Genomic DNA, 24,569 nt, shown 5'->3' with positions numbered 1-24,569 from the left:
GTGTTTTAAAAATAGCGATTTTGATGCTACCGTAAAGCTGCCCCTAGCACGCAATTGAAAATGATTTTGACCCAAAAACGAAAATACAGTAAATCTTAAAAGTGGCTTTTTCGTCGTAATTATGCTTTTACACGAAGGTTTGACTCGGGTTGCTTCACAAAAAAAGCCTAGGTTGCATTTTGGCGAGAGTTTCACTTTAACAGGAGGAGTTATAAGTTGTTGAAAAATACATTATTATTATTATTGTTATTATTATTATTATAAATAAAAAATCTTTAAAAGTTCTTATAGCTACTTACAACTATATTGTATTGTGTTAGAAGCGGTTATTAAGTGTTAATACACTCCTTTTAGTATGATTTTAAATGATGATTACGTCAAAATTAAGTGTTACCACCATTTCCCATGGAGAGCAATGTGTTTTTTTTAATGTGTGGAGTCACAGGAGAGCCATTAAAAAAGAATAATTCTGCAAAATGATAAGAAAAAAGTAAATATTGATTCTTTTTTTGTGGCACTTGTATGACTCCATATTTTTGACAGATGTCAGGCCGTACTTTTGTAACTTTGAAATACGTGTTTTTATATTTGAAAGGGAGATTTGATAATCTAACCCCTTGCTTGAACTAGATCTGGCATATGCCAATCTTGCCTGAAAGACGGACTGCTTTGTCTTTCCTTACACATGAAGACACACGCAAATAAAACTGATTGAGGTTTCTTGTGGGCACAGTATGTGTAAGCGTTGTCGGCTTTGTTCATTGATGCTTCGGGGAAGTAAACAGTTCTTTGTAAATGTATGGAAGGACTTTATGAACTTTCAATGAAATGCCTCTGGGAAATTCTTCAATACTTCATTTGAAGAAATGCCCCAGCAGTGCCATTTCAGTTCTCTTGATATACAGTAACCTCCCACTTCTGGTTGGTGGTTGGTGACTTGTTTATGGGAAGTGAGAGATGAGTACCAACATCCTGCCATGCTCACCAAAGTATTGTCCTCACGTAATCCAAACCACTTCTGACGAGAAAGAAAATCTTTCGTGACGTATTGAAGAAGTTATTCCCCTAACTTGGTTTCAAACCTTTGTAGCTTGGCATATTGTGTGTTTGTTAGTTTCGTGTCTCAATCTTGGATTTGGTCATATCATGCCTGGGTCTACAGACAAGTCTTGAGAACGAAGTCAGCACATTTTTGCTTTCATTCTCTAGAAGTGGTTGTTTTCTCACCTGGGGAGAAGCGTCAACACTACTGTGGTATCTATAGAAGTTCATTTCAGCCAGGAGTATAAAAGGACTAATAAAACGTTAAATAACAGTAAAAAAAAAAAAAAAAAAAGGCACTGTATATGATGAAAATTATGAAATAGTAAACAATAATAAAATATTTCTGACTATAAGGGCACTATGTAGTCTTGGAAAAGAAATTCAAACTCAGAAATATTGATTTTCTCCTTAAGTGAATAAACAAGCTGTTCTCAGGTGAAAATAAGGTCCCAGAACACTGTTTGAAGCTAGAGAGGTGGCAGGGTCCACCACATATAAACAAAGTAAAACAGTATGAAACTGTGTTGTCCTTTAAGGTCAGTTTAGGAGCAAATGAGTTTATGTTTTCACTCGTGTTTATTTGTTTATTGGTTGGTTGGTTTGTTAGCAGGATTACACAAAAACTACAGAACGGATTCCCATGAAACTCGGGTGGGTCTCGGACCAGAATAGACCCCGTAAACTTCTGGTGCGGATCTGGATAAAGGGACAGAGGCAGGAATTTTTTCTCACTTTCTCTAACATTGTGAGCGAGGGCATTTTTTTGACATTTTCGTGAATTTCTCAGGGAGTAATGCATGGATCCTGATGAGAAAATGAAAAAATAATTGAATACAGCTCTTAATAAAAATATATTATTCTTTCACAGCACAATGAGATTATGATTCCATCTGCATTGTTTGTTTGTTGTCCCAGTGTTTGGTTGGTACAGATCTGGTGAGCTTCACTGTTAAGCAGATATGGGTGGTTTCAAGAACAGGGCTGTCGAGTTTGATGTTGGATTAGGCGTGAAGGGGACTGTTGGGCCATTCTAGCTGCTGTTAAGATTAAAATATCTTTGCAATTACTGGAGGGATTGTCATTAAATTTGGCACAGAAATGTATTTCCATGTTTGGATCCATTGCCAATGTGATCCCCTGACTTTTCATCCAGCGCCACAGTCAGGTCAGAAGTTAATTCTTTTCTGATTCTCATCTGCCTCAGCTGTAGTCTATGTTTAGTGCCAATTACGTCTATAGCAGGTTAACATTATAGACCAATGGCAAACTTGGTGAACCTACTAAACATCAGCATGTTAGCATGAGTAAGTCCAGCCTCATCGAGCTGCCAGCATGGTCGTGTGTTTGACTTCATGGTTTGACATAAAAAATTAATAAATAAATTAAAGTAAATCAAGATTATGAAATAAAAGTCAAAATTAAGTCATTCATACATTAACTTTTGCCATTTTATATCTATTACTGGCAGAAATGAGCTTCCATAGATGTGGGATTTAATCTAGTTTAACTGGAATTAATCAATCTACGCAATATATGTACTTTTGCTCCATCTTATTTCAGGAGGTCATGTAAGGCTCTGAAATATGAAGTCAGAGAAAGGTGCCTATTACTATTAAAGCACAAACCTATGTTGTGGTAGAGATAGGCAGATAGGTTTCTCACTTTCTCACACACACTCCTTGACACATGACTGTCAGTAAACCATCCTCTGCAGATGCCTCTTCTGAGCACCACTGCTGGCTCTGTGCTCCTTCGCTCCCATCCTGCACGTCTTACACAAGATCATAACATCTGCTGACAGACAGGCGTTGATGCCAGCTCGAGCTGCTTGGTTTCCCTCCACCGCCTGAGCCTCTGGCAGGTGTGAGGAAGTCAATGGTAGTCTGCCACGCTATAAAAAGCAACAGGAAGAATACAAATATAGACACAAAACCTTTTCTGAATCATGCATCATGTGAATGCAATGATTTCAATGAGACACCTGCACATAGACTGTACAGCTCTTTGGAGGTTATGGAAGAAATCAGCTGTTCCTCTCTTTATTTGTGTATTTATTTAAAGCAGACAAAGTACTGCCTGTGTGAAAGCACAAGAGCTTCTGAAAACTAATAAATGGAGGAGATTTGACAAGACATCTTGTGCAGCTGTTGTCTAAACATGGATGCAGAGAAAACAATCGTTCCATTGTCTTTGAGATTATCACAGTCAGAACTTGACAAAATGCTTTGTGTGGAAGGTCTGTTTCTCAGCTGACATGCAACTTAGCTGCAACATTCACCAAATGCTTTCAGCGTTCCAGTGTATAAAAGGCATCTGTTTAGTTTTAGTTTGAGTAATTTCTCATTTAGGATGCAAAACCAAAATCTGTGACACATATCGAATGCTGAAATATTTAATTAGCTGCCTTGGTGTGCTGCTATTTTCTAGCGGCTGTTTCCATGGGAGCTAAAATTAAGTGAAAGAGCTACTGTGTGGTGTAGTTCTACTCAACAAATCTGATGTGCGGAAGTGGATCATCACAAAGAACAAAATGATTTTTATGTGGGGTAATAGAGAAGGGCGTATCATGACTGAGCAGACCAGGGTCATGTGAATTCAACTGGGAGTCGTGCCGGTTTCCTTTGTGCAGCCTGTTCAATTTGCCATGTTAAGAAGCTCAGTGCGCTCATTTATTATAAAAATACAAAATAAATACTCCAATCAAAAGAAAACAGGAAGCATCTCAAATGTAAGTAATCAGAAATATTTTTTTTGTAGCTTGTTGTACCATGTCTAAGGTTGGACAAATCTACTTGATTACTATTTGTGTTGTCTAAAAAGCCCTGAATATTTTGGGTTCACCACACGTTACCTCCCAGTATTTTTAGTTTGACGGCTGTAATGTTATTTTTTTTGGTTCACTCTCATCAGTTTCGGCCAGTTTTTTACAAAGTACCCAAAAACCATTTACCATTGAGTAAAAGTAAAGATATTATGTTAATTAGGTAAAAGTGAAAGTCAAACATACAAATAGCACTTGAGTAAAAGTCTTAAAGTATCTGATGTTAAATGTACTTAATCATCAAAAGTAATTTTCTGGCGATAAATGACCTTAAAGGTGACATATTTAAGAAATATTCACCTCGAATTCATAATACCAGCTGCTAACTGTATTCTTTTAATACATCCATGACTAGCTACTGAGCTGCCATTCTTACATATTGCACCTTTAAGTATCAAAAGTACAAGTAAAAGTAAATCAAACATATATTTACATGTATACTGTAAATTATGGGTTGACTGATTATTGGCCTGGCTGGTTATTGGATCCGATAATTAGCATTTTTTTAATTCAGTGTGTTTTTAATTCAACTGCTGATACAATAAATTAATTAAAAAATGTTCCACTTCGGCTCTGATGCAGCATGTCATCTGCAAAAAAACTAGTAACTAAAGATTTTAGATAATTGTAGCGAGTAAAAAGTACAATATTTGCCTCCAAATGAAGCGAAATGGAAGTCTAAAGTAGCAGAATATGGAAATACTCAAGTAAAGTACAAGTAACTCAAAATTGTACTTAAGTACAGTACTTGAGTAAATGTCCTTAGGTACATTCCATCACTGGTTTTGGCTGCAGCAGCAAAAAAGCTGTGATAAACCTGCTGTATGCTACCGACACTGTGCCAAACAGCAGAGAAAGTTCACAACGAGATAATGAACAAAGTGGAGCACCTAGCTGCTAAAGAGCCAGTGCCAGGAACTGGTGGAGACCAAAACAAAGCTAAAATAGAGGGAATATAGGACGTGGAAACACTTTTCTCAATGAATGCTAATGCTGCTTTGTAGCTGCTGGATGTTGTCACATTGTTAACATGTTTACAATTAACTTAAAGCGACACTATGTAGTTTTGGGGAAGAAATTCAAACACAGAATTTTAATATTACAATATTAATGAGGTAATAATACAACCTCAGAAATATTGATTTATTTCCATAACTGAATAAACAGAGTGTTGTCCTTTAAGGTCAGTTTGTTTATTCAGTCATGAAAACGAAGAGAGTTTGTTTATTTAGTTTGTTTCAGCGTGAAAAATGAAGATCTTTCTCTCCTGATTCAAATTTCTTCCACAAAACTACGTAGTGCGCCTTTAAAAAGTGTAAAGTATCAGTGGAGTGTTTTCTCAGTGTCATTACCATTGATGCAAAAGTAATTTTTGTCATGCACACATGGAAACAAAGCAGGAAAGTGCAAGCAAATGGCTCTTATTGTCTTAACACCAGCGCTCCACCTCTCAGCACGCCTCCATATCTAACCTCTCACACCATCTGTCACCCCTCTCTGTGACCCGGCAGCTGTGGCTCCCTCAGGTCCTTCTGTTAGTCGGGTATTATTGTCTGCGGCCGCCTCACACCAGTCACATGCTAGTCAAGTGACAGAGCTCAGGTTTCTTTGTGCTGTTGATGTCTGATCTCCAGACACTGATGTTAACATTTTACCGAGCTTGTTTCCCCAAAACAGCAGTAATAAATCGTTGTAGTCGTTATTATCGATCAGAATCAGTCATGCAACTCAACAACAGGAAGCTACAGTGTGACCATGAGGGCGTTCACAGCTTTGACTTTCACACTCTATACACACAGTAACACCTTCATTTGAAGCCCCTACTTATTGTTTATGAGCACTATATAAGCAATTAATTAATCATTTCACCGTAATATAGTTGTAAGCAGATAAAAGGATATGACATCAGTGTCTGACAATTATAACTTCTCTTGTAATGTGTGCCTGGTGTGTATACTGGTCATTATATTTAGTGATGTATAAACAAATCTTTGCATTCATTGGCAGGATGGTTTGGTTGTTATTTGGTGAAAAAAAAAAAAAAAATCAACTTATGGTCCACTTACAGCAGTAGATTTCCTCTGGAGTCGGTCACATCAAATGGCCTTCATCAACACACAGAGTGGCTCAGTTGATATTCAATATGATTATAACTGTTATCTGCTCCAGATTCGTTATCTGACATTGATATTTGTTTATAGAGTGCATATAAATGCCAAATATAGACAGTTAAAAATGAACTATTACCACCAACTCCGTGTGGTAATACAACACTTTTTTAATAACCATCGATAATTAATAGTTAATTTATAGTTAGTCAGACTTTGGTTAATAGTTATTTCACCGTTAACAAACAATGAAATGCTTTATAAACCATTCAAAAAGCGATTGTAAAGGTTTATAATCACAACTTTACAATAAACAATAAAGAATTTCACTGTTGACAGTGAAATAATTTAACTAAAGGCTAATTGATTATAAATGTACCATTTATTAAAAGCGCAATATGTAAGAAGTGTCGAAGGTCATTTCAAGCAAATAGCAGGCAGCATATCAGCAGAGTAACCGCTAAATACTGCTAACTCTAGCTGCCATTAGCTCAGGTAGCCGTGCAGTTAGCGGTCCAGACTAGAAGTTCAGATTGGTATTACAAGACAGGATGGGTCGGGGCTAGCTGGTTAGCATGCTAACTTCAGGAATCTCTGCAACACATACGTAGATGCCTTTGCTGTAATGTTAAACTTTTTATTTCTTCCCAATGTGTTGAACGTCTAATTTCTTTGGTATGTTTTAAACCAAAAGTCTTACATATTGCACCTTTATGAAGGGTTTTTTTTTTAAGCTGGAATTGTACGAAAATGTAATGAACATAATAATACACACACAAATAATGTGTGTAATATAATTTAACCTCACCGCCAGCATGTGACATCTCAGCTGCATCAGACTGAAATATAGGTCAGCAAGCTGCTCATGAATACAAATGATACAACATCACATCTTCCTGTGTCTCACATAGCTGCTGTGCATGTGCTGTATATACAAAGAGAAAGCAAAATCAACAAATAAAGTACAATTGGGTGAATAAATCAACATACTTGCATAAAATACTATCTCATTACAGTCAGGTAGATACTCAGGCCTCAGGAAAAGTAAAGTACTGATGAAACTGAGCGTAACAAACATTTCCTATCTTTAGTCATCTTGGTTCGCAGCAGTCATGAGGCAGACTTTTACTCCCTTCTTATTCACCCTCACCTGATTTTCATTTCTAGCATTTATCTTGAAAACCTGATTCCTAGTCCACTAATTCTGTGTGTCTTCAGTTTGATTACTGTTTTATTTCAGTGCCTCAGATTTATTTGATAGTAAAAGCAACAGAAGGTAGTTACCAGTAAAAAGACGCAGCCTTTTTAGCTAGCTACCTAGCTGCAGCAGTCCAAGACCCCCCAAAAAAGGGAAAATGGAGTAGCAACATCAACATTTAACATTAACTCCACTTGTACTATTTATCTGACTGTGTCATTTATTGCCAAAGGCTATGTAGTTTTGACTTAGCTGATCTGAGCTGACATAGCTGTTTTATTACATTTCATTTCTGTATGTATGATATTCACCTGACATTTGTAAGATGTGTGTGGTGTGTTCAGGTTTTTATCAAATTTCTCCCACAGTCGTACAACTGGGATGCTAACTCATACGACTTCTGGGTGAAGTTTTGTAACGATGCTCCTTAACCTGATGCAAGATCAGATCTGGCCTTTTTGTGAGGTTTTGTGCTGATGCTACAACACACACTCTCATGAGGTGGGGGGTGGGGGGTGGGGGTAGTTGCTTGCAAAAACAGGAAACAGTGTCCTTCCTCAGTGAAACTAGTTTAAAGTAGAAGTTTGTGGCTAATAAGAGACAATCATAGTCTTTCATAGCAATGATTTGGTACGTCTTTAATCTAAGACTTCCACTACTGGGGAACAGCTAACTGACTGTAAAGTCTTAAACACTGGTTTAAAGGAACTCAAGAAATGAAAATTCAGTCATTATCTACTCACCCTTAAAATTAAAAGTCAGGTGATGTCTCATGGTCCACAAACCTTTTCTGGAGCTCCACAGCAAAACAGTGTTACAGCATTCTCCTCAACAACTGAAGTAGATGGGGACTTGTTTTAAAATGGAAAAAAACTGCTTAAAAAAAAACATAGAATGGATTAATAGCATTCTCTGGAAGCCCTGAGATCCCAAATTGATTTGAAAAGACGTAATTTACATGGTCAAGCTTAAGCATGCTAACTACAGTGAAGATTTGGCTTTAAAAAGGGTGTACATAAAATATTTTTAAAATCAAGATGGAATTTCTGGGTTTTCAGAGATTTGGATGATGCTGGAGGAGCTATGGAGCCATTTTATATTTTTTCTAAAAGTCCCCATCTACTTCAGGAGAAGGCTGTATGCTGTTTTGCTGTGAAGCTCCAGAAATGTTTTGTGGACTATGAAACTTTGCCTGACTTTCAGTGGGCATGGGTGTGAATAGATAAAGACTACATTTTCATTTTTGGTTGAACTGTTCCTTTGAAGCAACACATGTATGTAACATTTAAAGTAATGTTGAGGTAGTTGATTGTTGCGTCTTATTCCCTGATCGTCAAATACTAACACTTTGGATCAATGCTTCGGGTCTAATGCCAAAGACCCATTTGGTATTTGATTTTGATTGGTATATCTGAGCATGAGAGTGGCGTACCCCGCCACTCGCCCAATGTTAGCATATTAGCGTATCATATTCTTTTCCTCTACTTTCAGTTACCGGGTGGATATTATCTCATCTTTCAGGATTTGCATTTGTTCGCTGTGCTTGTAAATGTTACTTGCAGTCACATTAATCATTACTGTGTCGGAGACAGTGGACTTTTCTACCCAAAGCCCCTCATGAGGTGAAAGTCAGACATAAGCCACTTGTCCATTAACAGGGGCGTACAGTGTTTCACACTTCACAGTTTAAGGTTGTCGACAGCTGAGCCTGATTTAAGGCTACGAGTCCACTGCCATGGTTGCATAGCCCACACTATGAACACAGGTGAATTTCAGGTCAGCGCGGCCCGAGATTAATGTCAGCAGCAGTGTGTAAACATATGACTCAATTTCTTCCAGCCGTCGTGGACTGATAATGTTTGCTTTTTGTCTGGCTCAAATTGTATTACAGCTGCATTAATGGATGGTTCTGATCAAAAATCAACAAAGCAAATGACATTAAAAAGGTCAATCTAATTTAATCCCTATCTTACTGCCGGCTTGCATAATTGAAGAGTTTCAGAAACTGCCTTACTTGTTGCTAAACTTTTACAGGAACAAACAAAAGCAATAAAGCCTCTAAGTGGCTTTAAGTGAATCGAACTACAGAATAATTTATTTGCAGTGCACAATATTGCAAACAGGATTTTCATTGACTGGCATATGTCATAGTGAAATCTGAGTGAAATGAGAATTCTGGTAGAATGAATGAAATCGGATCATGAGTGATGCTGAGCGAGACCTCACCCTGACTATATATCCTATAAGTGCTTGTCTTTCTTTCTGCAGTGTACAGTGGACAGCACACATCACATCCTGCCTGCTGCTGGTTGCAACCACAAATAGCTTTGCAGCACTTGTGCGCCAAGCGTGTTGTGTGTGCATGTACATGTGCACACACTAAAAGGATGTGAAAGTGTGCGTGTGCATGTGCGTATTTGTGAATAGAGACAGAGAGTCTAGATGAAATGAGAAGGTGTGAAAGTGCAAGCTGATAAATTGATTAACACGTCCAGAGCAGACTGGGTGACGACTAGGCTTGTGCAGATACACTAACTGTTTCCCATCGACTCATAGTCTCTTGTTGACTTTGCTCTTCATGGTACGATTAGCTGCTTCAGCTTTATATATCAGAATGTATTTATTTCAAGTATGTTCTCCTGTGGTGCTAATTCATCTCATTCTTTTTGCGTTATTGCAGCACATCACTGTTTCGTGCCCTACATTGCTCAGTTCTCATGATGCCATTATCAGATTTAATGAATAAATGATCACATCCTGTCTATTAGGAGAAACAGTGTGGAGCCGTACTGATCACACATAAACTGTGTTTTTATCTTCATGTTCTACATGTACTGTGCTGCTATTGAAATCATACAGCACGGCTTCTGTTTCATTCTAATGGGACTTCCTGTTGTTGCCACCTCATTAAGCAGCAGACAGCAGCAATATAAGCCCATAGGTTTCCCCAAGGCTCTACTTTATCACATGATGGATCGAGCCCATAATCGTCTGAGCAATCTTGCTTCTGCAAGCGTGCAATCTTTCCTGCTTGTGGAGCAACCGGCTCTGGTGTGGCATGGCCGTGAAAGTAATGTGTGATACAATTCCTACCACGAATCCTACATGTTCATGTTGATTTGATAAAGAGAGGCTGCTACATGATGTAGAAACCCTGCCATGGTTAAAATGTGGTCGGCTCGACCCAGATTTTTGACCTTTTGGTTGCTGTTGTGCTTTGTGGGTTGTCGAGTTACCGCTGTAATGTAAAATATTTAAATGTCATGATAATCAGCATGTGCTATTTTTGCAAGATGAACTTATTACTCTTACGCCTCACACTCGCTCCTAGGAAAGAATGAGTAAGATGTGAAAACTTTGAAAATGTCTCCACATTCAGTAGCTCAGAATACAGATATGTTCAAACAATGTTTGCATTAAAGTCAAACTTATGTTCAGTGGCAGAGTCTGTTGTGGCAAAACATTCCAGGAGGCCCCTCAAACCAGCATTCATCCCTATTATGTTATAAGAAATCTTACACCAACAAAACATTTACAAATTCTTCTTAATTCAAATGTTCAGATTTAAGAATGTTAACCATTAACATTTTAACATTAAAAACTAGAACAATACAATCCAACGATGCAGTGCAAGTGGGAATGACATGATGGGGTTTCCTACTGAGATGCCACAGCAAATCGTCCATTTTTTTTTTTTTAGTCGGAAGGGTTTTTCGATCACTGCAGAGGCCACATTTTGAGATATTTCCCAAAGGTAAATTTGCCAAAGCTGATTTCAACAAGCTTGCAGTTTGCTCACTAACCTCTGGTACAAAGGTCGTACCAAAATTCAGCTTTTATCTCTTCACGTTCTGCTACATTTGATCCCCAGACAAGGGTCAGACAACGGACAACAGTTATTTTCACATAGTTTACCATACTTGTAAAGTGTAACAGGACAGAGAGGTTTTCCTATATATTGTGTCACTGGTTAACAAATGTTGTGCAAAACTCTACTGTGCTGCTCGTGTTTAATTGGGATGATCTCTGGCAACATTTTCCGGTCGTTCAAATCCTCACTGTTATTGGTTAACTAATGTTTGCAGAGAGAGCTAAAAGGACAGAGACCAAATCAAACTGTGTCTTCTGTGTTTACTCTTACGCTTTAGGAAATCCTGTCTGTTTGTTCCTCTTCCGAGTGTTCGATCATTTATTCTGTCATTCAGCGATACGTTTCTGTTTGAGACTCTGGATTGAGGACTTGACAGCCACAGCTGAAAAGGTAATGTCTGTTTTTACCTTGAGGTAAATTTAATGTCATAAACCACAGAGATGTAATTTATTAGTCCGAAGGTTTTTTTTTTAATCTCTTTTGAAGTGATGTTTGTTTCTCTTTTTGCGTGGGAATGTTCTTTCCATGTAATCTGTCTGAAGATACGGTATCTGCATGAGCAAAGATAAAGACTCGAAACAAAAACAGGAATTATTTGTGGGCCAAGGATGAATCCACGACCTTGGCACGGTGGGGCTTAAAATAATCTCCCCAGTGCGCTTCAGGAAGGTAGAAAGTGACTCTGTGAGCAGTCCAGTCCAGAAGAAACCTGTATAGTCCTACAGTCATGTAGTATTTTATGATATATTTTATGAGGATCGATATCACTTTCACCTATAGAGCTGGAGAAACTTTTCGTGCATGGATAAAAACTAACACGATATAATATTTATTGTGTTAGAGGAGCTGGGAGGCAGTCTTGCTAGCTGTTTCCCCCTGCTTCCAGTCTAAGCTAAAATAACAACACTCTAACTCCTGGCAAGAAAAACAAGTTAGCAAATTTTCCAAAATGTCAAACTATTGCTTTTAAATGGTAGAGTTTTCCCATGAAGGACACAGTATCTCTAAACTCAATTAAGCTCAATACGTTAGTTTCTGAATTGCCTTAATCTGTTAATTACTGAATAACCACGACCTTTGCTTTCTTCTGTTTGCTTTAATTAGAGACTTGAAGAAACACATTTTATGTGTTTGATGCAGTCATGCCTGGGAGAAAGATACGGAGTAAGTGTTTGAATGAAAGGGAACAAATAACCTTAGATAGATAAAGAGAGAAAGCTAAGATAAATGAGATCCCTTTTTAAGTGTTGAAACTCTTGACTGTAAAGGTGATGACTGCTTTACATATCCCCTCATAAGCTCATCTCTCTGACTGCCTTATAACGGTTATTTTATAGGATGGGTATCATTAGCAGAGAAAGCAGAATACACACACCTGCTGTTTTTACTGCTTTTTGGATGTGTCACTACCCACTCAGTCAATACCACCAATAATGTTTAATATTTCAAGCATCCAGGTTTACTTCCTGACTCGATAGGCATTATGTGCATACTGTGCATTATGCGGTAGTGGTTTCCCCGCTGGTTTTACAAATATAAAAGTTTTATAAATGTGAAACCTCCATAGTATAATAGAAAGAGTGATAGTTGATGCTATCGCTTTTATATTGACGCTATTGCTTGTATATATATGTGCTCTTTGGGAAAAATGCTTTTGCGGAAGGGGAATTTTTCGCTGCAATACTGCGAGTGACCACTGGGGAAGATTGGAAGCAAGGCTGAGCAGCGTCATGGGGTTAGATAAATAACTAGCTTGGTTCTGTCCACAGGTACTATTCAGCCTACTAGCACCATGGTACTACATCTCTGCTACACTACACTTCCAAACCAAGCAACAGTTAGCGGCTACTCTGGTGATAAGCAAGTTCATACTCAAAACAAATAGGAGGGCTATTTGTTTTGAGTATGATCTGGAAAGGTGCCCAATTCTTGCATATTGCTTCTTTAAAGAAAAGTAAAACAATTTTTTCTGTTAATGTTTTTCTCTAAGAGACCTTGAGCTAAATTATTGCGTCATCAAAGGGACTTTTGTGCCTTCTGGTTGAGGAAGAAGGACAAATATCTTTACAGGGTCATAGGTCTACAACAGTAGATGACGAAAATAAATGGGAAGTGAAAGTGTTGTTCATTCAGAAGCAGTCACTCTGGTCTGCAACTATATGTATGGGATCCCTTTGCCGCTTGTTTATTTCCTGCTGCCTGCCCGATTGAGCAAAAGCCATGCCATTGAGCAGATAGTTCATCTATGATTCAGATGATTCGCCAATCAATTATTTATTTTGCCACAGTAAAGTCTGGCTCCACTCATGTTTGACCGGACATGATGTGATCAAACATGGAAACTTCTGTTAGTTACTTACTCTGTTTGAGGAGTGAAGGCATTAGACACTGTGAATGGTATGGCTCACTTGGATTTCTTTGCATGTTAAGTTATATGATGCCCTGTAGCTTGCAGTGGTGAAAGACAAGAAACCAGATTAAATTCCTTTCAAGAGGGATTCATTACTCAGCCTTTGCGGACCACAGAGGATAGAGTTGGCACAGATTTTATCAAGCTGTTTGCGATCTCTGGTGAGCTTCTGTCCTGATGCTGAACTTTGCACAGCTGTTATCTCCCAGTATTATCACTTACATGTGAGCCATGCATTATTTTTTAAAGTGCAGTATCTAAAGCCACAATTAAAACAAGTGCATGAAAGACCTCGCATTTTCCTAAACATGTCACTATTTCCAACACCCACTGATCTGTTGTACCTTTAAGTTCCTAGAGTGGGCTTGAGTGGGAGCTTGTGCACAGCAGACAGTTACACTGAAAGGATATGAAATGCCAATTCCAGTGATGGACGTGATGGTATCTCTGCTAGTGGCACTGATTCCACAATCCACTCCGGATGAAGAATTTCATTTTGGTTGGAGCATGTATTTCCGTTATCTGGACAGACCTGCCACCCAAGACCGGTTTGTTATTTATACCCTTGCCAGTGCAAAAATAATTAGAGCATTAGGGGAATGGGGCATGACGGAGGAAAAGCTGGAAAACCACAATCGTGCAATGATTGAGTCGCGTCTCAAACCCCAAAGGATCAAATTAATTCGGATGTGGCTTCAACTCAGGATGTACAGTGAAGCGAAAGCATTGCAATCTGTGTGTACGTTTAAAACAAACAGGGTTTTCCCCTGCAGGAACACAGCTCCTTACTGGCAGACAAACAAATAACGGACAGAGTCAGGGAATGGAAAATTTCAGCTCCTTGCATTGTTCTGTGGCCATTGATCGTTCCCTCTTGCAATTGTGATGTAAACGAATGATCCATGTACCAAAGGCCATGAAGTGCTGCCAACCCACCAGTCCCACGCCAGCTTTGAAAATAGCCCATGATCCCGGGGCACTTCGATAGGCTTGTGTATGTGTGTGTGCATGTTTCAATGTTTGCTTGTGTATGTATTTTATTCTCCTGGCTCCTGCTAATCTCCTGACCCCAGATGGAGAGCAGTGGGTGAGCAGATTGTATTTCCTGCTTGATTTAATATTAATAGATCGCTATGCTACTCTGCCACACTCTTCGCAGGGCAAAAAACGGAAAACTGCCCCCACCAACCGCCACCTCCCACCCGCCGTCTCCTAGCTTGGCGCTCAGCCCAACAACTGCTTATGCAGGATACAAGGCCTCGAGAATGTCAAGGCTCAAATAAGACCCAAGATCAGAGAGGAAAACTGAATTAACAGAGTAACCCGAGCAGGTGTGAAGGACAGGACTATGGATCTGCTGCCATATAACAATCTGCTGCGAGCTGCCAGACACAAGGTCTGCAGAGCCAATATTTATCGAGCATCTTAGCAGAGGATAAGTCATTCAGTTATTTATACCAGTACTTCTATTCTTAGAAGTTTCACAAACACAAATTCACGTTCACATTGATGGGAACATCTCACACCACCTCTTCACGCTGCTCTTTATTTTATGGCTTACACTTAACAATGAGATTGACAGCTGGTAGTGAGGACTGCTTGAAAACAACTGAAGGTGAATATATTTTCTGTGCATGAGCCTGAGCCTGTCTGCACAGAAACATGAAATGACAACTCATATTTTTCGTGTAGTGATTAACTGGAGAGGACCACCAAAAAGTTGAAGTAGTCCTCGTTAAAGATACAATATGTAACATCTAGGCATTAAAGGAGCAATTTGTAAGATATAGCAGACATAGAATTTTAGTTTAAAGCCTTAAAAATTAACTAACGTGAAAAGAATAACAGTGTTGATGGCAAAGTCGTCTATGTATTGTGTCTACTGAAGTTAGCATGCTCACTAGCTAGCCCCGACCCATCGTCCCTTTGTACGGGACAGAGGCTATAGTCTGTTAGCCCCTGTAGTCTCAGCTGGCAGATACATGGCAGCTGTTAGCGTAATAAATGAACGAAATAAACAAAAACAAAATGTCAAAAAATGATGTACCCTCGCTTCTATTTTCCTTACTAACAGAAAATTACAACCAATAAAACTCACGTTGTTTGACGACAAGGACAACAACTCCCAGGATCCCCGGTACTTCACAATGTCATCGAACTACGTCTTTTGTTATTGTTTTGATTGATGAAATCACATACTATGTGTTTAAAAGTATGTCAGTGATGGCAATGAGACAGGAATCTTAAAATTTGAGATATACAACAACAATGAAGGTGTTTATATTTTATCCCTTGATAATATTAGATAAAGTGTCTGAAAACCTGAACTGTTGTTGTTGTTGTTGCAAAGAGAGCGAATATTGTGCCTATGTGTATGGATGCCCTGGCTTGACAAGTGGTTTCCTAGTATTTATGATGAGCCCTCAGTGACTATGGCTCCATTAGGAGTGTGGCACGTATACAACATGATCTAGGACAGTGATACTTACATTATTGTGTTATTTATACCTTCCGCACAAACACAATATCCAACTTTCCATTTCATACTTGGCTGGAAACTTTATTCAAACTTTAAAAGGATGTACACATTTGATTCTTCCCCTTCCTCTTTTGTTTCATAAAATTCTTATGTATTTTATGGGGATTTTATTTCTGACACTGCAGTCAGCGTTGAATCAGCGTTGAATCAGCAGTGATTCCCAGTGATCACCTTGGTTCTCTGACTTCATGATGACGGTATAAACCACCTCCATGGATACAGCACACAAATACAGCACACAAAACAGCTTGTTGAATACTTATGGCTTGTGGGTTGGAGTATCATCATCATCATGGAGCAATGGGACTTACGCTTGTGTAGGTAATGATTATTTTGTAGTCCTCTAAGGGATAATTAGAGCTAAACATTTCCTGGAAAGCAGTACAAACCGGCGCAGATACTCAGTGGTGGAAGACTGGATGGTGGTCTATTGATGGTCTGTTGGATATGAGTTTAGACAAATACTGACCATGGAATACCAAAGACTAAACAAGAAAAGAAGTTTTATTTCCAGAAACAGTGTTGTTTAGAGTACCCCAAAGTCATATGTGAGTAAAAGTAAAGATAGCGTGTTAAAATACAGTATTACTTTGGTAAAAGTGAAAGTCACCTATACAAATAGCACTTGAGTAAAAGTATGAAAGTATCAGATTACATTCATATTTCACAATTATACTAATAATTCATACTCAAGACAAACAGTGGGCAGCATATCACCTGAATAACAGCTTACTGCAATAACTAGAGCTGCTGTTAGCTAGTAAGCTCACATATGGGAGCTTGTAGCACCAGGGGAGTGCTCGGCTAGCTGGTTAGCATGCTAACTTCAGTACATATCTCTGCAACACAACAATAGATACTGTAACATCAAAACTGTTATTTCTTCACATTCTGTTGATAATTTAAGTTAGTTTTTTTAATGTTCTAAGATTATTATTATGATTCAATTACTCATATATTTTACGTCGTATTGTATACTAGGGGTTGATTGATTATTGACCTGGCCATTTAGCAGATCTGATATTCAGTATTTTTCTGATGATCAGTGTTATTTTATCCGATTGCTGATTAAAGGTGCAATATGTAAGAATTGGCCATCCTTCAAATTCATACTGAAAGCAAACAAGGGGCAGCGTATCATTAGGGTAACTGCTAAGTGCTGACTGTCCTAACTGTAGCTTGGCTAATTAGGTTGGTTAGGTGCTGGTGTTTACACCGTTAACACGGGAGCTTTGGGCTGGGATGGGTCGGGGTTAACTGGTTGGCATCAAGCCCCCAGGAAGAGCGCCAGGCTTGGAAGCCAACTTTCGTAGTGGCCACACTGGGTAATTACAACCTCACATGATGCACTGGGGCCCAAAAGACTTTTTTTCATAAGCTTCCATAGTGAAAGAAGTGGCTGTAAAACGATGGAGAATTTTTTTGAGTGTCACAACCCATGCAAAAATAAGTTAATCACAAGTTAAACCATTTCGGTCCAAAAAAATTGGAAAAGTCTAGATGAGCTGCACAATTAAATTATTTTTATCTCTACTCAAGCTAGCCGGGCGCTAAAGTTAGTTGGCTTGGTTAGTGGAAGTATCTTGTGTACCCGCTCTATGGGCCACACAACGTGAAAGAGCTGGGTAATTTTATAGCCATGCTGGCTCCACCTCCAACGCCGTGTCCAGATTTTTATGTAACGTCCTTGGTTAGCATGCTAACTTCAGTAGCCTCGATATCTCTGTAACATAATACATAAACATCCTAACTTCAAGCCTGCTCTTCAGTCTGTCGATAACTTTTTTTTATGCTTTCAACTAAAACTCTTACTTACTGCACCTTTAAATATTCAGTGCACTACTTTGGCTTTGATGCAGCCAGCCATCTGCAAAGTAACTGGTAACTAAAGTAGTGGAGTAAAAGTACAATATGTGCCTTCAACATGTAATGGAGTGGACATATAAAGTAGAAGAAAATAAAACAAATAGTACCTCAGAATGTTACTCACAGTACTTGAGTATATGTACTTCGTTACATCCCATCACTGCCAAACAAATTGGGCCTTTATCTAAAACAGGCTGTTTCACTGGGAATGTATAGACTGCACACTAATAATCTGTTAGGCTGCAGGATGAAACATGTCACACCTGTACAGTCAATCACAAAATAGTGCTGAGCAGGCACATACCATTACAGTATGGGGCAGTGGGTTCAACAAGCTCTATACATTATTGCAATCTCTATTATTGCTGATGAGCTGTCACAGTGCAGTGGGGGTCGATGTGTCTGCTATAAGTGCGACAAGCAAACCTACAATGCGATGCTAACAGCTGACGCGCAGACAGAGACACCACGTGAACACACAGATGAAAAGGTGCATTCTTTAAAGCTCCGTTAAAAACCGGAGGAGGACTTCATAATAACTCAGAGGTGCCTCGTGTTGACGGAGCCGTGTGGTGTACACTCACAAGCTGCTGCTGATGTTGATGGAGAGGGGGGGTGCTTTCTCATTGTGCCAGGCTCGATGCGAAGTCGAGCTGCTGCTGGTGAGACTGTAGGGAAACACGCAGTCAGTCAAGAGTGGTCGTCTTGTGTTTACAGAGCCGGGCCACTCTCGCGGATTTCCATCACGATGGCTTGGAGAGGAGGAAGAAAACGGTCGTTTTATCGGCCAAATCCCTTCGTGTAACTGAGACCTGGCGTTTGTTTCTGACCCGACGACTCGGAGGAAAAGAAAAAAGGTAATGTGTTCAGTTATTCAGATGGATCGGTGAAATGTGGGCAAAAGACGTCGCTGCGCCGTGTTTTCAGTCGACAGTGATGGTGGTGGTTAATGTAGGCGAGCCGGTGGTCCACGGTCCTCCTCACCGTTACCTCAGCATTGTTCCCCTGTCACACTTTGGTCTCTTGGTGTTCTTACACATCTTTTTTTATAATTATTATTCTACATGTGAGGACTGTGTCGCCCACTGATAGCGCTTGCTGCTCTACCTAAGCCCACGTCTGGCCACAAAATCCCCCAGCCAGTGGTGTGCAGGCCTGCCGACGGGATCAAGGCGAATCTCCCACTATGCCAACGTAGCGCTGTTAGCATAGCGACAGGCTAAGCTAGCGGTAACGGCTAGCCGCGTCACATTCTTCTGTCGTCTCGTCTACTTCTTTCTGTGTATCAACGTCTGGCAACAATTCACTCATGTTCGTGGTTTTGCTTTACAACTTCAGGCCTGTTTTAACGCAAAACACCCCCGCAGGTAATCTTTTGAGTACACATTGTGCGCGGAGACACTGGCGTTGACTGTGAGGTTGAATTGCGGGACCATAAAGTTCCGTTATGTTTGTCCTGCTAGCTGCTCAACTCCGCTCGCCGTCGACGAGTCACGTTGCTGGCCGGGCAAACTACACGACTTTAGAGGTGAAAGTAGAGACGAAACCCGTCGACAAGGCTTGAAACACAACGCTTTGCAACCGGGCATAAGAAATGAGTGTGATATGAGGTGGCAGTCGACTCGGGGCTGCTACTGAAACCGGTTGCTTAATGATGTGGTAAGTTATAACACCACACTGTGGGGCTAGCGCTGGTGGTGGTTAAGCGTTATCCAGCTGCTAAATGAACTTGTTTGCTCTGTTATTGTTAAGATTATAGTCTGGTTGTTAATCTCCTGTCGCCTGATGGTGTTGGACAACGGCCTGTGGCAAGAAATGCAACCTCTGTAGGTGGAAATTAAAGGGGCACTATGTAGTTTTGGAGAAGAAACGCAAACTCTTTGAATTTTAATATCTACAATATTAAAGAGGTACTAATTCAAACTCCGATTATTATGTTGTTGTTTTTTTAAAATTACTGAATAAACAAGTTGTTCTCAGAGGAATATAAGGTCCCCCAGAACACTGTTTGAAGCTAGAAAGGTGACAGGGTCTGCCACATATAAACAAAGTATGAAATTGTGTTGTCCTTTTTTTAAAGATCAGTTTGTTTAGTCAGTCATGAAAACAAAGAGTGTTTGTTTATTTAGTTTGTTGAGGCACAAAAAATCAATCAATGAAGGCTTTTCTCTTCTGATTAAAATGTCTCCCCCCAGACTTCATAGTGCACCTTTAACCCTGTGTTTTGACTGCGCAGTAGCTGCATGCTTGTGCTCATTTTGATGCTCAGAACTATACAGTAAATGCAGTTGAATGTACTTACAAGCCTAGGCAATGAGATGTATCTCGCTAGCATTAACGAGAAGTATTTTTAATGTGGTGCAAAGCATCTGTTGCCTCATGTGGATTACGATCTGCTCTTTTGAAATGCATGCTCTTGCAGAGGTATTACAGTCTTATCTGAGCTCAACTCTGCTCAGACAGCTCCCTGTGCTTCATAGCCCCTCATTTACACGTGCCTCAAGCAGTTTCTCAGGATGAAACAGAGGTGCATCAGATGAAATTTGATACATATTTTTCTAAACATGTCACATCTGAGAATGCCTGCACAGCATGGTGTGTTTTAGCAGGCTCTGATTTTAATGAAAACTGTAGATTATGCCAAGATTAAGAAAAAAATGTGTGGTGTTGAAAGCAATGGTGTGGTGCTGGGTACAGTCCATGATATTGCACAAGACTCAATGCAATTAGCTGAGTTTGTTCATATCAGAACAGACCACAAAGACACAGAGATGGCTAATGGGTTTTCTCGTCTGCTGTCAGGCAACATAGAATGGACATGATTCATTGCGTTAAGTGTAGCTGGTTTTAATGTATGTGTAATTGTGTGCATCTAGATCTTGATAGAAGCAGGTGGTGGGTAAAGGTTGATAAACACAATGGAGCAGTAGCTTTGTGTCACTGTTAACTGAATGAACTAACAACAATTTATGAGTGACACGGACCACCTTTATCTTGTCAGGCTTTCTGCAGCAGTGAGGGTGTGGTTTCCTGTAAACAAGGATGAACATACTGGTTTTTGGGTGTTTTTAACTGCTGAACTGCTGATTCATAGCAGAAGTGGCCATCACCATGACTACGAGTCCTATCTGTTTAAATGACTACAAATACTTTAAAAAAGGCTAATGTTGAAATTATTTTTTTCTTGTAGTTTTTATAATGGCGGAAGACTGTCCTCCAGACATGATTGTATAGTCCTCAAGGAGAGAGGATGGTCCATGTAGCCAAGGGAGGAGATGTCAGATTCAGCCTTGGAATCAGAACAAAAAGGATCTTACTTAGAAGAACTACCTTCCATCCAATATATTCTGCTATTTACAAACCTTTTCTTAATTTGTCTGTTTTCCTCCAACCTTCCTCATTTCTGACTCCACCTTTTCCCTCCTTCCCCAATCCCTCCCTGTGCATGTTTGTGTGTGTGTTCCTCTCTCCTCTCACGCTCTGTTATTGCTCTGTTTGTCAGTTTTGTTTCCTTGCGGCTGACAGATGTATTTCTCTTTCGGGTGGTGTAAATATGCCGTGTCCCTGTCTCCTCGTTGTCATTCCAGGTGATGACCTGGATGGTGCCATGTGAATGACTGAAGACCATGAAGACCATGAAGCCCACACACAAGCTGCTGTTCGTCCTGTGCCCCATGCTGGTCTTGGGCTTTATTTACTACTCCTCCGGGAAGCTACATCTACACGTATGGGGCCAGAAGACTCGTAAGTGACCTCTCTATTCTGACTGTTTGTGACATTTATTCATCACCTGACTATCCATCTGTCATAGCCCAGAGTGGGTTTGAGACCTGCACGTATTTTAACTGTTTTATTGAGCAGATATGTTTGACACCTGTCTGTTTTCTGTCTGCCTCTCTGTGCTGAATGCCAGTCAACTGTCTGTCTATTTCAATGTTTTTTGTTTTTTTTATACTATGTTGAACCATTATGTTAGTATGTCAAACTATATGTTGGCGCCTCAAATCCTGTCTTACCCTGATATTAAATTAGTTTTTCATTCACTTCACCAGAGCAACGGATGTTGTGGGGCGAGTTTAATCAGATTTTCTTGTACATCCAGTGTTTGTCGCCCCATCTCTGCTACTTAAAACCAGCCCTTGTGGGTTGTCTCACAGATGGAGATCAATCGACAGCCATCTACCTTGGCTACAGCAGGAATACCTATGTGGTAACCAAATAGATGAAAGCCTTTTCTGACTCTGTCTTACACAGCCTACCTTTCTAGATGGGAGGAAGTGATATTTTGAGATTTCCACACTCAGATGATGAAACCCAAACTTACAAAAATAAAAAGGCAATTTCGCAATGCTCTCCATAACATGCTGGGAAGGCCTTCTTCCACTTTCCAGCTTTAGTATAGTTGGTTGTTGGTTATGACTAACTATGATTTCCTTTTTAAGATTGTCTGTCTGAATTTTTGAGTCCTTATTTAGCAAAGTTATGATGATAGACTTGGATACATGTATTACAATTTGGCTCACAAAGAAATATTTCTTGGGGCAAAATATGTGGTCAAGCCGTAAACTGAGGAGGAAAATTATGTCATACTATGTGGCCGACCTGAAGCAGCTGTCAAAATCCAGCAGAGGGGGCTAAAAGATTTCTCTCAAACAAGCTTGACACGTACTTGCCTCTGCCCCCTACAGAGTCTGTTTTCTAGGAAAACATTCTCATGGAGCAGCATTTGGCACAGAAAACACAAATGTCAGTGTTTTGAACATGATCACGAGCCTAGCTAGAGAGACAGCATTCTGTCTGAGGTGTAAATCTAGTAGAAGAATGTTAAACTCCTTTGTGTTGTGTCTTTTTATAACTTCACATTGGCTATAATGTAAAGTTTACCAAGGATTCTTTTAACCCGTTTAGTTAAGTCTTAGGCTGACTGAGGAATGTCCAATATTTGCCCACCTGCTGTCTGTATGATGCAAAAATACAGTCACTGATTTCAGTTAGAGGGATTATGCTTCTGGTCGGTGATATGATGATTAATGATTTGTCCTCAGTGCCACCTATCAGCGGCTGATTATTTGTCATAAGCTCAGTTCAGCTATGTATCTAAATCCTTAAATCTAAGCTTTACATGGCGATGTCACGTTTGAAAAGGGGCATCTTTGTCTAAACAGGACAAAAGTAATGTTTCTGCAAAGTCCTTGAGCTGTGGAGTCAAACATAATTCAAAATAACTTTTGACCTCTTAGGAAGCCACTGAGAGAGCTGAGGATGCTCTTCTTCCCAGGTGCCATTACTTTCTTTCGCTGCTCTCTAGCATTGCTCCCACTGTGAGGAGGAATAGGATTTCAGATTTCGCTTGCCTTATGTGCCAGACGCCAGTGGGTGCAAGCATTGATTTTCTACCTGTAAAATATTCTGTTATATTTGAACACTGAGCTCCAGCATAACAGAACTATGTGAAGTCACAAGATCATACTGAATCAGATGGAGGAATTCAGCAATGTTACAGTCTGTAAGGTGAATACGCTTCAAATGTGTCTGACCAGTCGTTGTTCTTTCATTGTGAAAATGCTGCACCCACCATTCTAACTCAATCCTGCCTGGTCCAGGTCCTACAAACATGAAGCAACTCTGTTCCATCCCATTTTAAACTCTTGCTCTGCACCTCTTACACGTTTTGTGGTGTACTGTTGTAGTTTTTCCCACATAACTGGGAGTGCAAAACTAAACATGACAGCGCAGATGATCTTTGGTTTGATCCATATCACAGCGATTTCTCAAGCTGTGTGTTCAGGGGCACAAAGCAGTGAGAAATATTGGCTGTCTGCATTACTCTGGTGCCAGATGTTTGGCTTAGAGCCGGTCAGAGGGGAGAGATGAACATGTGGATGGTCTTTCCTGCCCTCCTTCCGACGTGGTCAGCTTAGCTATGCTGTCTCACTGAGAGGATCAAATCTGGATAATCTCTCTCCCCCATTCTTGATTTACAGTGTTAGAGACTCAGTCGCTGCTCGACAGACGCTTATGCCGTGTTCATCATATACATCATTAAGAGCATGTCTGCAGTCATCCTGTACCTTTTTTTGTTTTTACTTTTATAGGCATGTATTTAAGTTTTGATAAATTGAACAAAACATAAAATCTTATGTTCTACCAGGCATTCATTGCTTGATAGCTCTAGTGTATGTTTACTAAAGGTTTATTTATGTCTGACTTCTTTAAGCAGAAATCACATTTGAGACGCACTGGGATATAACATCCCTGAGAAATATAAACAAGTTTGTGCCCCTGCAGCACAGTGGCTCAATGATTAGCACCGTTGCCTCACAGTAGAAAGGTTCTGGGTTTGATTCCCAGTTGGGCAGGGCCTTTCTGCGTGGAGTTACTCCTCATGCTCAGGTTTCCACCACCATCAAAACATATATATTAGGTCGAATCTCTTACTTAGATTTGGAGTTGGTCCCTGGGTGAGAGAACAAGCATCACTATGCTGTAGTAGTATGATTGTTAATGACAACTAAAGATTCTTCTTCTTCTTCTTCCCTGAAAAGCAAACTGCCTGTAGAAAGTGTGGATGTGTGTGGGGCTTATCACTGTGGGCTATGACAGGAGCTGTTTAGTCAGCTGCTGTATGCAGATCCACCAGCTGGTCAGCAAATTCAGAGAGTTTGTTCTCTGTTCTGTTCTTCTTCTTAAGCCCCTGTTTTATGTAAGTTTA

General features: G+C 39.8%; 1 protein-coding gene across 7 annotated transcripts in view; it reads left to right on the top strand.

Annotated features, from left to right (window-relative positions):
* Positions 1-11,331: 11,331 nt before the first annotated feature.
* Positions 11,332-24,569, top strand: part of st3gal3b (ST3 beta-galactoside alpha-2,3-sialyltransferase 3b) — a 51,507-nt gene continuing 38,269 nt past the window's right edge. For 2 of the 7 annotated variants that reach the window (XM_073491217.1, XM_073491216.1), the window contains exons 1-2: positions 18,336-18,714; positions 21,445-21,601. In XM_073491217.1, the coding sequence (XP_073347318.1) occupies positions 21,484-21,601 (118 nt within the window). In that variant the 5' untranslated portion in view covers positions 18,336-18,714; positions 21,445-21,483. Of the gene's footprint in view, positions 11,433-12,146; positions 12,207-18,316; positions 18,715-19,495; positions 19,517-21,444; positions 21,602-24,569 lie in introns of those variants that run through there. The other 5 variants (XM_073491212.1, XM_073491214.1, XM_073491213.1 and 2 more) reach the window with 5 other exon arrangements.

This window comes from Pagrus major, chromosome 21 (genome assembly GCF_040436345.1).
Source record: "Pagrus major chromosome 21, Pma_NU_1.0".
NCBI lineage: Eukaryota > Metazoa > Chordata > Actinopteri > Spariformes > Sparidae > Pagrus > Pagrus major.
The sequence above is the reverse complement of the archived record's forward strand: the minus strand, read 5'-3'. Positions and strand labels throughout refer to the sequence as shown.